At 41.3% G+C, this 12,638-nt stretch overlaps 1 protein-coding gene across 2 annotated transcripts in view; it reads right to left on the bottom strand.

Moving 5' to 3' along the window:
• Window positions 1–12,638, bottom strand: part of Itih5 (inter-alpha-trypsin inhibitor heavy chain 5) — a 98,128-nt gene that overhangs the window by 54,020 nt on the left and 31,470 nt on the right. For both annotated transcript variants that reach the window (XM_005071719.4, XM_040755534.1), the window contains exon 5: window positions 9,528–9,778. In XM_005071719.4, coding sequence (XP_005071776.1) covers window positions 9,528–9,778 — 251 coding nt within the window. The remainder of the gene's footprint in view (window positions 1–9,527; window positions 9,779–12,638) is intronic.

Genomic DNA, 12,638 nt, shown 5'->3' with positions numbered 1-12,638 from the left:
GAAAATACACATAAAAGCTTAGGGATAGGTTTGATTCATCCCTCCTGAACATATGACACTGTTCTGGTCTCAAGTCAGAGAACTTAGAGCTTGCACCACAATGAGTCTCTGGTCACTACCTGCCTCTCAAATACATGTGTCAATAGCGTCTACTTCTAATGCAATGTGGAATAAGCTGTATTCAGTGGTTCTCTTCTTTCTAATTAAGCTACTCAGTTTGGGGTATTACTGAATGTCAAAATACTACAGGAAGCTTTGGGGTGGAGGGGTTGAGACAGCTAAACACAGTCTCATATCAAATCCTAACAGTTCAGATCTTTTGTTTCTCCATGTCTATTGCCTGTGATGCTGAGTCAAAGCTGGGGTGGCAAGAGGCAATTTCCACAGGGCAGGTAACCAATTTTGAGTTCACCTAAATTCAACAGTAAAAAGCTTATTGGTGAGAAGATGAACAACATACATTTTAGTAAAGACTCACGGTCAGGTGGGGAAGAAAAAGAGACTCAGCAGGATGGGAGACAGAGAGAAGGAGAGGATATTATGAAAGTAGAGCAGCATACATTCGTGAAATTATGAACACATCATTTTATTTTGTTTCTTTTTTTGTTTGTTTTTTAAGATCTAAAGTCAAGAGTATTGTGAGGGTCCTATGAAATCCAGGAGCTAAAAGCTGCTTCTATCAGTCAAAATCCTGACATAGTTGGTGCCCCTAAATTCTGCTGGGAAGCCCAAAGTAGTGACTCCCAGCCTTTACTAAGCATGAGAATCACAGTATAGTTTTAAAATATCTTCCTGATATCTAAAGGACAGAGTAGTGGGTGCCTGGGGCTGGGGTGGTAACAGCATGACTGCATATAGGCATAGATATTTGGGGAGTGATACAAGTACTCTAAAATTAGATTGTGCTGGTGGTTGTACAAATCTGCAAACACTAAAATGCAATTAATTGTATCCTTAAGGTGAGTAATTTTTATAGTATGAAATTAAACGTCAACTAAAAAAATAAACTGGACATGGTGATGCATACCTATAAAACCAACATTATAGAGGTTGGTGAAGGAGGATCATGAGTTTGAGGTCAACCTTGGCTGTCAGTGAGATCTATCTCAAGGCAACAAACAAACAAAACAGAAAAAAGAAAGCTGTTCTGGGAGGAATCCTGCTAAAGGCAGTGTGTTAAGTTCAGCTCTCTACAAGATGAAGAGAGGCTGTTTATGAGATAAAAGTATAAGCATGCTGTGTTAGTTACTTCTCTCATTTCTATAACAAAATACTCATGAAAGCCCACTCAGGAGAGTAAGCTTTTATTTTATCTCACAGTTTGAGAGCACACTTCATCACAACGGGAGAGCCAGGGAATCAGGAGAATCAACTGGTTGGTCACCGTGACGAACACAGAATTATGTTTGGATGCGTGGACTATTTGGAAAGGATTAGGAGGTTAGCTTTGTTGGAAGAAGGGTGTCATTAGAGGTATCTTTGAGGTTTCAGAAGCCATTCCCAAGCAGTTTCTCTTGCCTGCCTCTAATTTGTGGTTTGGTATGCAAGCTCTAAACTATTGCTCCAGCATTACACCAGCCTGTCTGCCACCATGTTCCTGAAACGCTGATCATGGACTCTAGCTCTCTGGAACTGGGAGCCCCCAATAAATATTTTCTTTTATACGATGCCTTGGTCATGAAGTCTCTTCACAGCAATAGAAAAGTAATGTCCAGATTCAGGAAGCAGAGGGAGTTGAATGCTAGTGCTCCGCCTTTCTCTTTTTCATTCAGTCTAGGACACCAGGCTATGGGGTAGCACTACCCACATCCAGAGTGGATCTTCTCTGCTCAGTTCAACTTTTTCTGAAAACATCCTTATAGATAAACACAGAGGTTATTTCCAAAGGGATTCTAAATCCAGTCAATTTGAGAACAATGATTAGTCATCACACAGACAGAATTAAATAGAAACCCCTGAAACAATACACATTTGAAACATGTGCCTCAGTGCACATCTGGAAGAGCATTCTTTCCAGCTAGCTATGTCCCAGAGAAAGTTTCAAACACTGACATGTGCTGCATAATAATCACAAGACATGTGGCAGATCATGTACATATGTGGCAGTGGTTCTGTAAATATTATGACAACGCTGAACAAATCCTATCACTTAAAGATGTTGTGGTCTGTGATCATTCTAATAGTAGTAGAGTAGTCTGTGACTTATGCTGATGCACACACACACACACACACACACACACACACCACTGCCAGGTACGCAAAAGTAGAGCACACACAATTATATATGATACACAACAGACAACTGTTACTGGTTCACTTACTACATTATTCTTTTTATAAATTCTGTACTCCTAGCTGCAAAAGAAAATGTTCATTGTAAAACACTGTAATGAGACAGAATCAAACTGGTCAATAGATGTTGATTCAGTTCTGGTCCATCAGGCATATTAACTGAGGCAAGGGTAAAGATAATGCTTTATGTTTTCTTCAGCAAGAGAACATTGGATCTCCAGAACTGGAGTTTCAGGTACTTAGGTGCCAACTAGTTTGGGTGTTGGGAACTGAACCCAGATCCTTTGTAAGAGCAGCCAGTGAATGCACTTAACTGTTGAACCATCTCTCTGGAACCTCTTCCTTTTATTTATATAGTTAACTAGAAAGACACTTTAAATTTGAATCCCTAATCCCCGAAGCATATAATCTTCTATTTAAAGAAAAAGTGGTGTATTCAATGATTAAGGGCATGAACTTAGGATCAGATCTGTACTTAGAGTTTGTTTCCATTAATAATCAAATATGCGCCGGGCAGTGGTGGCGCACGCCTTTAATCCCAGCACTCGGGAGGCAGAGGCAGGCGGATCTCTGTGAGTTCGAGGCCGGGCTGGACCGATAGACTCCGAAACAATACAGAGAAACCCTGTCTCGTAAAAAAACCAAAAAAAAAAAAAAACAAATATGCAACCTTGTATATATTTCTACATTTTTGTATTGTGTAAAAGTTTCCCCCAAGATTAAAACATTCCATCCTGCAAGAAGGTCCTTAAGCAAGAAGATAAACAACTCCAAATAGCTTCAGGAAGTCCCTGAAACTGACCAGATTCATTAGGCCCCTTCCTACAAGAGTACGTAGTAAGCTGCAAAGAGGACTCAGACAGGCCAAGTTGCAAAAGAAGACTCCCTCATTAAACGAGAAGCCTGGAAGAATCAGGAACAATCCAGCTGCCTAGAAGAGGTTTAGACCAACAGAGGCATCTGGAAAGGATGCTCTCCAACCTGTTAAACTGCCTGCAGGCTGTGCAGTGTGATGCAGGTTTCCCAGCTTTTGTGAGCTGTCAGCTATGCTGGGGTGGGCTTCTGTTATGGGATAATCTTTTAGTACATTGTGAAGATGTGTCTCTGCCAAGGCACCTTCTTATTGGCTTAATAAAGAGATAAATGACCAGTAGATGGGCAGGAGAGGATAAGCAGGAGTTCTGGGAAGAGATAGGAACTCTGGGAAGAATCTGAGAGGCAGAGAATTCACCAGCAAGATGTGGAGCAAATCAGACATACAGTATGAAGGAGAGGTAACAAGCCACATGACAGAATATAAATTAAAATAAACAATTAAATTAAGTTATAAGGGATAGTTAGGAACAAGCTTAAGCTAAGGCCAAGCTTTCATAATTAATAAAAAGTCTCCATGTCATTATTTGGGAACTAGCAGTCCAAAGAAAGTACAAGTACCAGACTTCAGTGATGCATTTGTCTTTGAGTCATTTCTGTTCCTGCAAGTAATCCCTCAACCATATTCCTATAGATAACTGTGGTGGTTTGAAAGAAAATGGCCCCCAAAGAGAATGACACTTTTAGGAGTGGCCTTACTGGAATAGGTGTGGTCTTGTGGAGGAAGTGTGTCACTGTGGAGAAGGCTTTGAGGTCTCATATATGCTCAAGTCATGCCCAATGAGACAGTCTACTTCCCCTTGCATCCATATCAACATGTAGCATCTCCTTCTCCAGCACCATATCTGCCTGCATGCTGTCATGCTCCCTGCAATGATGATAATGAACTAAACCTCTGAAACTATAAGCTGCCACCTCAATTATATGTTTCCCTTTATAGGAGTTGCTGTGATCAAAGTGTCTATTCACTGCAATAGAAGCCCTAACTAAGACAGTAACCCCAATAAAAACTCATTGGTTCACCAAGTTGGTCCTTGGTGGTATCCATACTTTGGTCTTTCATGGGTTCCTTATCTAGTATGAGTAGATGTGTGTGTTGCAACACCCCAGGAAATGTTTGTCAGACAACAACTGTAAGGTTTGCTTCTTCATAAAGAAAACAAGCATGAAAAGATATGGACTAATATAGTTGCTACAAAAAACTGAATGAGGAACTGGGCGTTGGTGGCTCACACCTTTAATCCCATCATGCAGGGGGCAGAGGTAGGAGTATCTCTGAGTTCTAGGCCAACTTGGTCTATAGAGCAAGTTCCAGGACAGCCTCCAAAGAAATACAGAGAAACCCTGTCTCGAAAAACAAAACAAAACAAAACTGAATGAGAAAATGCTATAGGCAACATATTCTGCCTAGTACCTAACCAAATGACACTTAGGTAAGATGCATCCTTCAAGACAACAAAAGTAGAAATCATACTATTAAATGAAATAAGCCGAATCAGCAAGATCAATCTACATGTCACTTTGTACATGCAAAATCTAGATTTAAAATCATATATGTATCTATATATGTTTGTATGTATATTTGTATAAGACATGAAACTGGAAAGGGAATCATGAGAAGGAGGAATGAGATCCTAACAGAGCCAGAAAATACGGAGAGTAATGGAATATTTGTGGGGAAAAAGGAAGACTAGCTTGACAGATGGAATGGAGCCAGCAAGAAGGAAGGAGGGGTGTGAGTGAGGGGAGGGGAGAAAGGAACAAACGAGAATGAAGTCTAATGACACATGTGTATGAAGATGCCATGATGAAACACATGGCTTTGTGTTATAATCTAAAAATAAATAAATCACTTTTTAAAAAGATGAAATGGAGCCATGGGTCAGAGACTCATCTACACAAATTGCACACATCTGATTTCTTAGTCACAGATGGATCTATCTGAGAAATGAACGCCCAGCCTTGGGTCACAGTCTCTCAGTTCCAGCTCATGTTCTGGTACAAGCCTGACTCTAGTGTGATCTCTGCCCTCGATTTATTTTGGAAACACTCAAGGGTGTCCAGACAAAACCACAACATCCTGTGCTCCTTGCTGCTGGGGTCACCATTCTCAGGAAGAACAAAAACAGAGCTGGAAAGGCCAACGGGGAACATCCGGGAGCAAGTCGGGCCCCTGCATGGGGCTAGAGGACACTCCAGTGAAATCCCCATGTTCTGGAAGACAGAGGATCTGTTTTCCCACAAAAACCTGGGAAATCAATCTTCTTAATAATAAACAGATGAGATCAATGGCCTGGAAACATTCCTTGAAAATATTAATAAGCTCCATCTATAAACAATAAGAAACTGTTTAACTGACAGTCATAACTCATACCTGCCCAAACATATACATAAGCAGAGGCACGTAACACGTATCCGGCTCTGAAGGGCTATGGAGCTCCTGGAAATTAGGCAAGCTTGCATTTCTGTTGCTTTCAGCTCATCCTAAGGATACATTTACTGACTCTGTGTATTCATGGAAGGAACACTTTACAGACACTTTACTGCTACAGTACTCCGCCACCTCTGGGAACCTTTTCCACTGAATAATACTTCTGTAAACAGTTAAAGCTAGAAAAGTTCCCTCTAAAGTTACTATTACCGAAATATTAAATTCGAAAACATTATCCATTCTTTGTGTGTATTTGCTTCTGAAGATGCTGTATTAATGGCATGTACTATGTAAAAGACATTATATTAGATCCTGCAAAGAGGCAAAGGTTGATTGGAAACAGATATACCTCTGAAGGCACTTAATACATTTAAGATGTCTAAAGATAAAGAGTAAATATAAGGAATATAATAATGATAATAATAAAACAATAACCACTAACTCTCACTCTGGATCAAGAGGCTTCTGTACGGCAGTGTTTCAAAGTCCCCCAGAGACAGGCTCTGCCCCTGCTGCACACAAGTGGGAGCTCTGTTCAACACCATTGCAATGATTTCCTTCCACTTACACCAATAGCTGCACAAAGCCCTACGAGCCACATAACTACCCACCACATGGCATGAGGATGAAGGATCAATTTCCTGCCATTTCTGAATGTCAGACACCTTGACAACAGTTTAGCTTCCATAGTCAGATGTGGCTTCCAAGGGCCAAGTTCAGTTTTGCTGTTAAGATGTGCCTGCTTGGCAAATGGATGGCACTAGAAGAAGCCATCCTGAGTGAGGTGACCCCGTCACAAAAAGACAAACATGGTATGTACTTACTCATATATGGATTTTAGACATGGATCAGGGGAGTGCCAGCCTACAATCCCACTGCCAGAGAGTCTGAGAAACAGGGAGGACCCTTAGAGAGATATGCATGGTACTCCAGAGAAGGGGAATGGGATGGATATCCTGAGACAATTGGGAGAATGGAGGGAGAGGACAGGGCGCTGGGGAAAAGAGAGGGGGTGAAGAGGCAGGGAGAGGAGGACCTGGGGGAGCAGGAAGGTTGAGTCAGGGGAAGAATAGAGGAGAGCAGGATGAGAGATATCGTAATAGAGGGACTCATTATAGGTTTGGTGAGAGATCTGACACTACTAGTGAGATTTCCATAGATCTACAAGGATGACACCAGCTGGCAAACTAAACAGTAGTGGAGAGGCTACCTTAAATGCCCCTCCCTGATAGAGAGTTTGACAACTACCTTATGTGCCATCCTAGAGCCTTTTTCCAGTGGTTGATGGAAGCAGAAGCAGACACCCACAGCTAAACACTGAACTCAACTCCTGGAACACAGTGACAGAGAGGGAGGAATGATGAGCAAAGGGGTCAAGACCAGATTAGTGAAACCCACAGAGACAGCTGACCTGAACAAGAGGGAGCTCTTGGACCCCAGACTGATGGCTGAGAGGCCAGCATGGGAATTATCCAGACCCCCTGAATGTGGGTGTCAGTGAGGAGGCCTCAGCAATATATGGGGCCTTGGGTAGTAGATCAGTATTTATCTCTGGCACACAAATGGACTTTGGGAGCACATCCCACATCGAGGGTTGCTCTCTCAGCCTAGACACATGGAGGAGGGCCTAGGCCCTGCCCAAGATGATATGACAGACTCTGGAGATCCCCCATGAAGGTCCTCACCCTCCCTGGGGAGAGGAATGGGGATTAGGTGGGGGGTTTGGGAGGGTTGGTGGGGGCAGGGGAGGAGGGGAGGGAGAGGGAGCTGAGCTGGGCTTGACATGTGAAGCAAGCTTGTTTCTAATTTAAAAAAGAAATATATTGTATCAATTTATCAAAAATTAATAAAATATTTATAAATGAAAAAAATGTGCCTGCTCTGGACTCTCTTAGCATCCACGAACTCTTAATTCTGAGTCTGAACTTTTATCTGTTCAGGTCTCATTTACTATTACCCTGTTCTCAAGGTCACAGATACCTGAGATTTTGTCACTGCAACCCTGGTGTGATGTTTGAATATAGTAATCTTATTATTTGATTGGATGTGACATTCAGATGTAGTTGAGTATCAAGCATTGAGACAGACACAAGTAAATGATAGTCACAAACTATTTGGAATTAATGATGATTAAAAATAGACCACTTTGGTTCCTGAAAGTAAGAATGAATGGGTCTCTGTTTCTTATGCCTTTTCGTGAGCTCTTTTCTTTCTGCTTGTTTGTTTCATCCAATTCTAATGTGTTAGTTTTTGTTTTATATTTTATTATTATTCCCTAGAATCCTGTTTGTTTTTCTAATGAGAAACAGAAAGGGAGTGGATCTGGATGGTAAGAAAGTTGGGGAGGAGCTGAGAGGAGAAGAGGAAAGGAAAATCCTGGGGGAAAATCTATTTTCAATAAAAGAAAAATATATAATATGTAAAAATATGCAATGTATTTGGAAGTTTCTACAGTAATAGGTTTCAGTTTTTAAAGTATGTATCTATACCACCTTAAATCTTTCATAATTACTTCAGTAAGTTAAATGCTGTTTTAAAAAATCTGAATTTGAGAAAAGTCTGAATCTAGAGCTGCTACTGAGTTAAAAATGACTGTTTAATACTGTCTATACATCAGAACACATTTTTTTCAGTACTGAGCATTGAGCCTTGGACCTTGCTTGCACTAGGAAAATCTTTCTCTGAGTTATATCCCAGGTGCCCTCTGACTTTTCACCTTGGAAGTATTACTGTGTGGTCCAGTCTAACCTTGGTCTTACATTTTTTAGTTGTGAGCCCAGTCGTTAATGGCTGAGCCATCTTTCCAGCCTTCTAGCCTTGGTCTTACTCCATAATTCAGGCTACACTTTCAGATCTCCCCCTCCGCCTCCCAAGCAGCTGGGATTACAGGTAGGTGCCACCAGGCTATCTGCAAACACATTTTCTTTATGTAATCTTGGAAAGAATATGGCATTGCTGAATACTGAAAAGGAGATTAGTGGGGCTACAAGAATAGGTCGATGGCAGACCTCTTGACTAACATTTCAAAGCCTTAGCTTCCAGCCCACTCACCATAAAAAAGATGGCCTTTTATAAACACGTACCCATAACCTTACACTCTGAATATGAAATCATTGTTTTATACAACTTTAAGTCTTCTGCTGTGGTTCACGTATTTAGCATTATCATGCATACTGGTGCTGATGTGTTTTGTGTTTTGTCCCATCACATACTGAATTACTTTTGATCATTGCTCATTACTAATTGTTCCTATATCATATGTACACTGACAGGATGTTTTGTCTGAGAAGTATTATCTGTAATGTACATTCTTCCCTCCAACCTTGTCCCAGAGCCACATCAGTCCCAAATGAACACACAGGAGGCTATATTAATTATGAAGCTGTTGTCCGTTTGCTTGGTTTCTTATTGACTAGCTCTGACTTAATTATTAACCTATAACTGCTAATCTGAGTATTTCCATGTGGTTTTCTCTTACTTGAGAAAAGGTTCTAGACCTCTTCTCCCATCATGACTGACTGTGCCTCTGTTTCCCCGTATCCTCCTCGACTCCTAGTCCCACCTATCATGCTTCCCTATTGGCCAACAGTGCTTTATTTAATCTACCAGCAGGGTAACATATACACAGAAGAACTTCCCCCCATCAACTATCAGCTTCCTGGATACAATATTCTCAATAGTTTAGAAATTTTACCTACAATCAGTTCCTCAGAGTGGGGTAACAATGTCAAAACAAACTTAAATGTTTATTCATCTCTTGATGGAAGCTGGGCCTTTAAGAAAAATTACTCAAAGCCTTGTCTTTGTTTTGTGACTTTCTTCCAATGTGAAGCCTTTTTGGAAGAGGTGACTTTTTTTTACAGAGTTGGTGAAATCCCAGACTCAGCTTTGAGCATCTCATAATACCTGAGCACTGTCAGGCATGACTCACCTTCTGCAATCCCACTGCCCTTCTTCCTGCTGTTGTGAAGAGGGAGCACCTCCAAGGCTGAGATGCCTGACCTCTCCAGAACATTCACCTCCACAGTCAGTCGGCCCACCAGCTGCTGGGGGCGCACGCTGATGGAGTGCTCGTATTTCCCCAGCCTCCTCTGCAGAAGCTCTTCGTAACTGAGGAGGAATGCGGCCTTGTCCTTGCTGGGAATCACTAAAGAAGCTTTGAACGTGTCAGTCTCCGTCTCCCTGTTAGAAAGGAAAAATGGACCACGAATAAGCTCGGGAGAGAGAAAACCTGGTTCCTTCCTCAGGATGCTGCCGTACTTGTCAAAGAGACTTTGGGTTGAGCCAGATGACAGCTCTAAGAAAAGAGAAATGAGAGCTACGAGTGTTCTTCAGGGGTAGAGTACTGGCCCAGTGAGCAGGAAGCCCTAAATTTAATCCAAGTATCAAAAAAAAGAAAAAGATGAAAATCAATTTTAATTTTGGAAGAAGTATAGACCTATACTAGATAGAGGAGGGCCACTTTCATTGTTCGATCTGAAATGCCTATCCCCCATAGGCTCCTGTGTTGGGTATTTGTTCACCAATCAATGACACTGATTTGGGGAGTTGTGGTACCTTTGAGCTTAGCTAGAGGAAGCAGGTCATCAATGAAAGGTACCTGAAGGATAATAGCCCAACCCAGTTCCTGGTTAGCTTTCTCTGCTCCTGATGTTGCCATATGGGGAGCCCCACCACAAACTCTAACTCCATAGACAGAAACTCCCACCATGTGTCTTCCCCTCCATGATGGATAAGACTGCTGGAAATCATGAGCAAAATAAATCCTTCCTCTCCTCAGTTGATTCTGTCAGATTTGTTTGTTTGCCTCCTATCCACAGCCAAAGAATACTGAATAGGAGAGAATTAAATACCTGGCTACCTCCCCTAACTTTCCCTGAAACAGACCCAAGGAGATAGGTGATATAAAGAGTACAGTTCACAGATGAGCTACCAAATGAGTGAGCTTGGTCAAGATGAGAATAGTGTTCTCCCCACTACAGGTGTGGCCAAGAGAATGTGGACACCTTACAGAACTTTAAAACTGATAATACATCAAATTTTTGCACCTTGGTGATTGTTTTTATCAGTAAATAAAAGAAATGTCTGGGAAAGTTATAAAACTACTAACCACTGCAAATACTTTCAGGACTTGGGGTTAGGGTTGTCTGCTTTAAGGTGACAGGACACCAACAGTGGTTAAGACACTCAAGAACATTCCAAGAAAATTGTGTGTTGGGGGAAGAATCTATTTAAACAAGAATCCTATAGCTCAGAACATTCTGGAAGAAGCTTCAGGAAGGAAGAGTCTCAAACTGTCAGGAGAAATCTCAGCAAAACTACAAGCTCTGAATCTGGGAAGATAAATCAGAAAAGGAATGAGAGAAGACACCAGATAGAGAAGACCATTCCAGTCCACATATGAGTGGCTCACTGTACTCCCTCCCAGAAATGGTAAGAGACACAAATAAGAGACAGAAAAGTTTCCCCCCATACTAGGAAGATCGAATGGAAAAGAATAACAGCAAAACCTATTAAAGTAAAACTTTAGAATATGTGATGGAGGAAACATGGGGAAGGAATGCTATTAGCTCACATTCAATCCATCACTAGTAAAACCAGATTTGATTACACAAGACACTGGAAGAATAACTCAAAGTTCAGAAACAAAGTTATTTTCATCTTTATTCCATTCACAGCCAAAGTATTGAGCCAGACCTCAGAAGGTTTGTCTGTCATGCACACGTGCTGAGAAAATTACTTCAGAATATGCTTTTAACAAAGGTGAAAACCATAAAAGAGGGGAGGATATGGAATCAAAGAAATAACAAAACCATCTCAAAACAAAGGGAGATTCCAGAATAGATGTTTTACAGCAGATCTACAAAGCAAAAGCAGTATATTGCGTGGACAGGGAGTAGCCATGTTTTCACAGCTTCGGAAACCAGGATTTGCCCTCATCTTTCATGTGTCTTCTAATTGATGTCGGCCAGGCATCCAAGATGTGGGGTGACTGGCTGTCATTGCATCCAGAAACCCAGTTACAGCCATTCATTTTGTTATCATTTCAAACAAACTATGTGTCTTCATAGATGTTAACAGTGACAAAATTAAATTCTATCTCCTAAGAAAAAAGAAAAGCAATTAGAAACTCCAGGAATTATGGTCTAACTAAATTAAACCTTGGCATCATCCTGAACAATTATGATAAAGACAACCCGGAACACAGCTGTAGCTCAGCAAAGTGAGCTTTTGATGACTTGCTGCACCAAGGGAGAGGGCATCCAGAGGCACAGTGCAGCATCTCATCAAACAAAGAGATGGAACACAGGATTGTGGGAAGGAGAAGGGAAACGTGTAGGTAAAGGCTCAATGAGGAATTATTTGAACAGGCTCAAAACAAGCAAAGCCATCAATGTCACCTTGACTGGAATGCCTCACTGTCCTGTGTACTTGGGAACTGTAATGTTAGGATAAACATGGAGCAGTCTATCCATATCTGAATATCCTTTATCTGGCACTCTGGGCTTGGTTTGCTTTTCAATATAAGAGTGAACCTAAGACTCAGGCCTTCCATGCAGAATGAGCTCTTCCATTCTCACTGATGGCATTTCTGACTAGCAAGTCCTGTGCCTTTTGAAAACTGGTTTTCCCCAAACAATGTCCCTTTATCAATGAACAAAATGGACAACCTTTTGCCTAGATACTAAAATGACTTTTTTGTAAAGGGAAACAAAGCTTTCCAATTGGTCTAATAGAGGGGGAAATAAAATCTTTGTGTACTAGACAGCACCTGTCAATATCAGTCATCATTGCAAAGGAAATGCTGGGACTGGAAAGATGGCTCAGTGGGTAAAAGTACTTGATGAATAAACACAAGGACCTGAATTCTGATCCCTACCATGGACAGAAAAAGCTGGCTAAGGCCATGTTCACCTGTAATCCTAGCAAGGGATCACTTGCCAGCTGGTCTAGCCAAAACAGCAAGCTTCATTGAGAAATTCATTCTCAAAAACCAAGAGAACAATATCTAAAGTCATTCTCTGGCCTTCACACACTCACT

This window comes from Mesocricetus auratus, unplaced genomic scaffold (genome assembly GCF_017639785.1).
Source record: "Mesocricetus auratus isolate SY011 unplaced genomic scaffold, BCM_Maur_2.0 Super-Scaffold_100013, whole genome shotgun sequence".
Lineage (NCBI taxonomy): Eukaryota > Metazoa > Chordata > Mammalia > Rodentia > Cricetidae > Mesocricetus > Mesocricetus auratus.
This window is presented reverse-complemented; position numbering and strand designations above follow the sequence as displayed.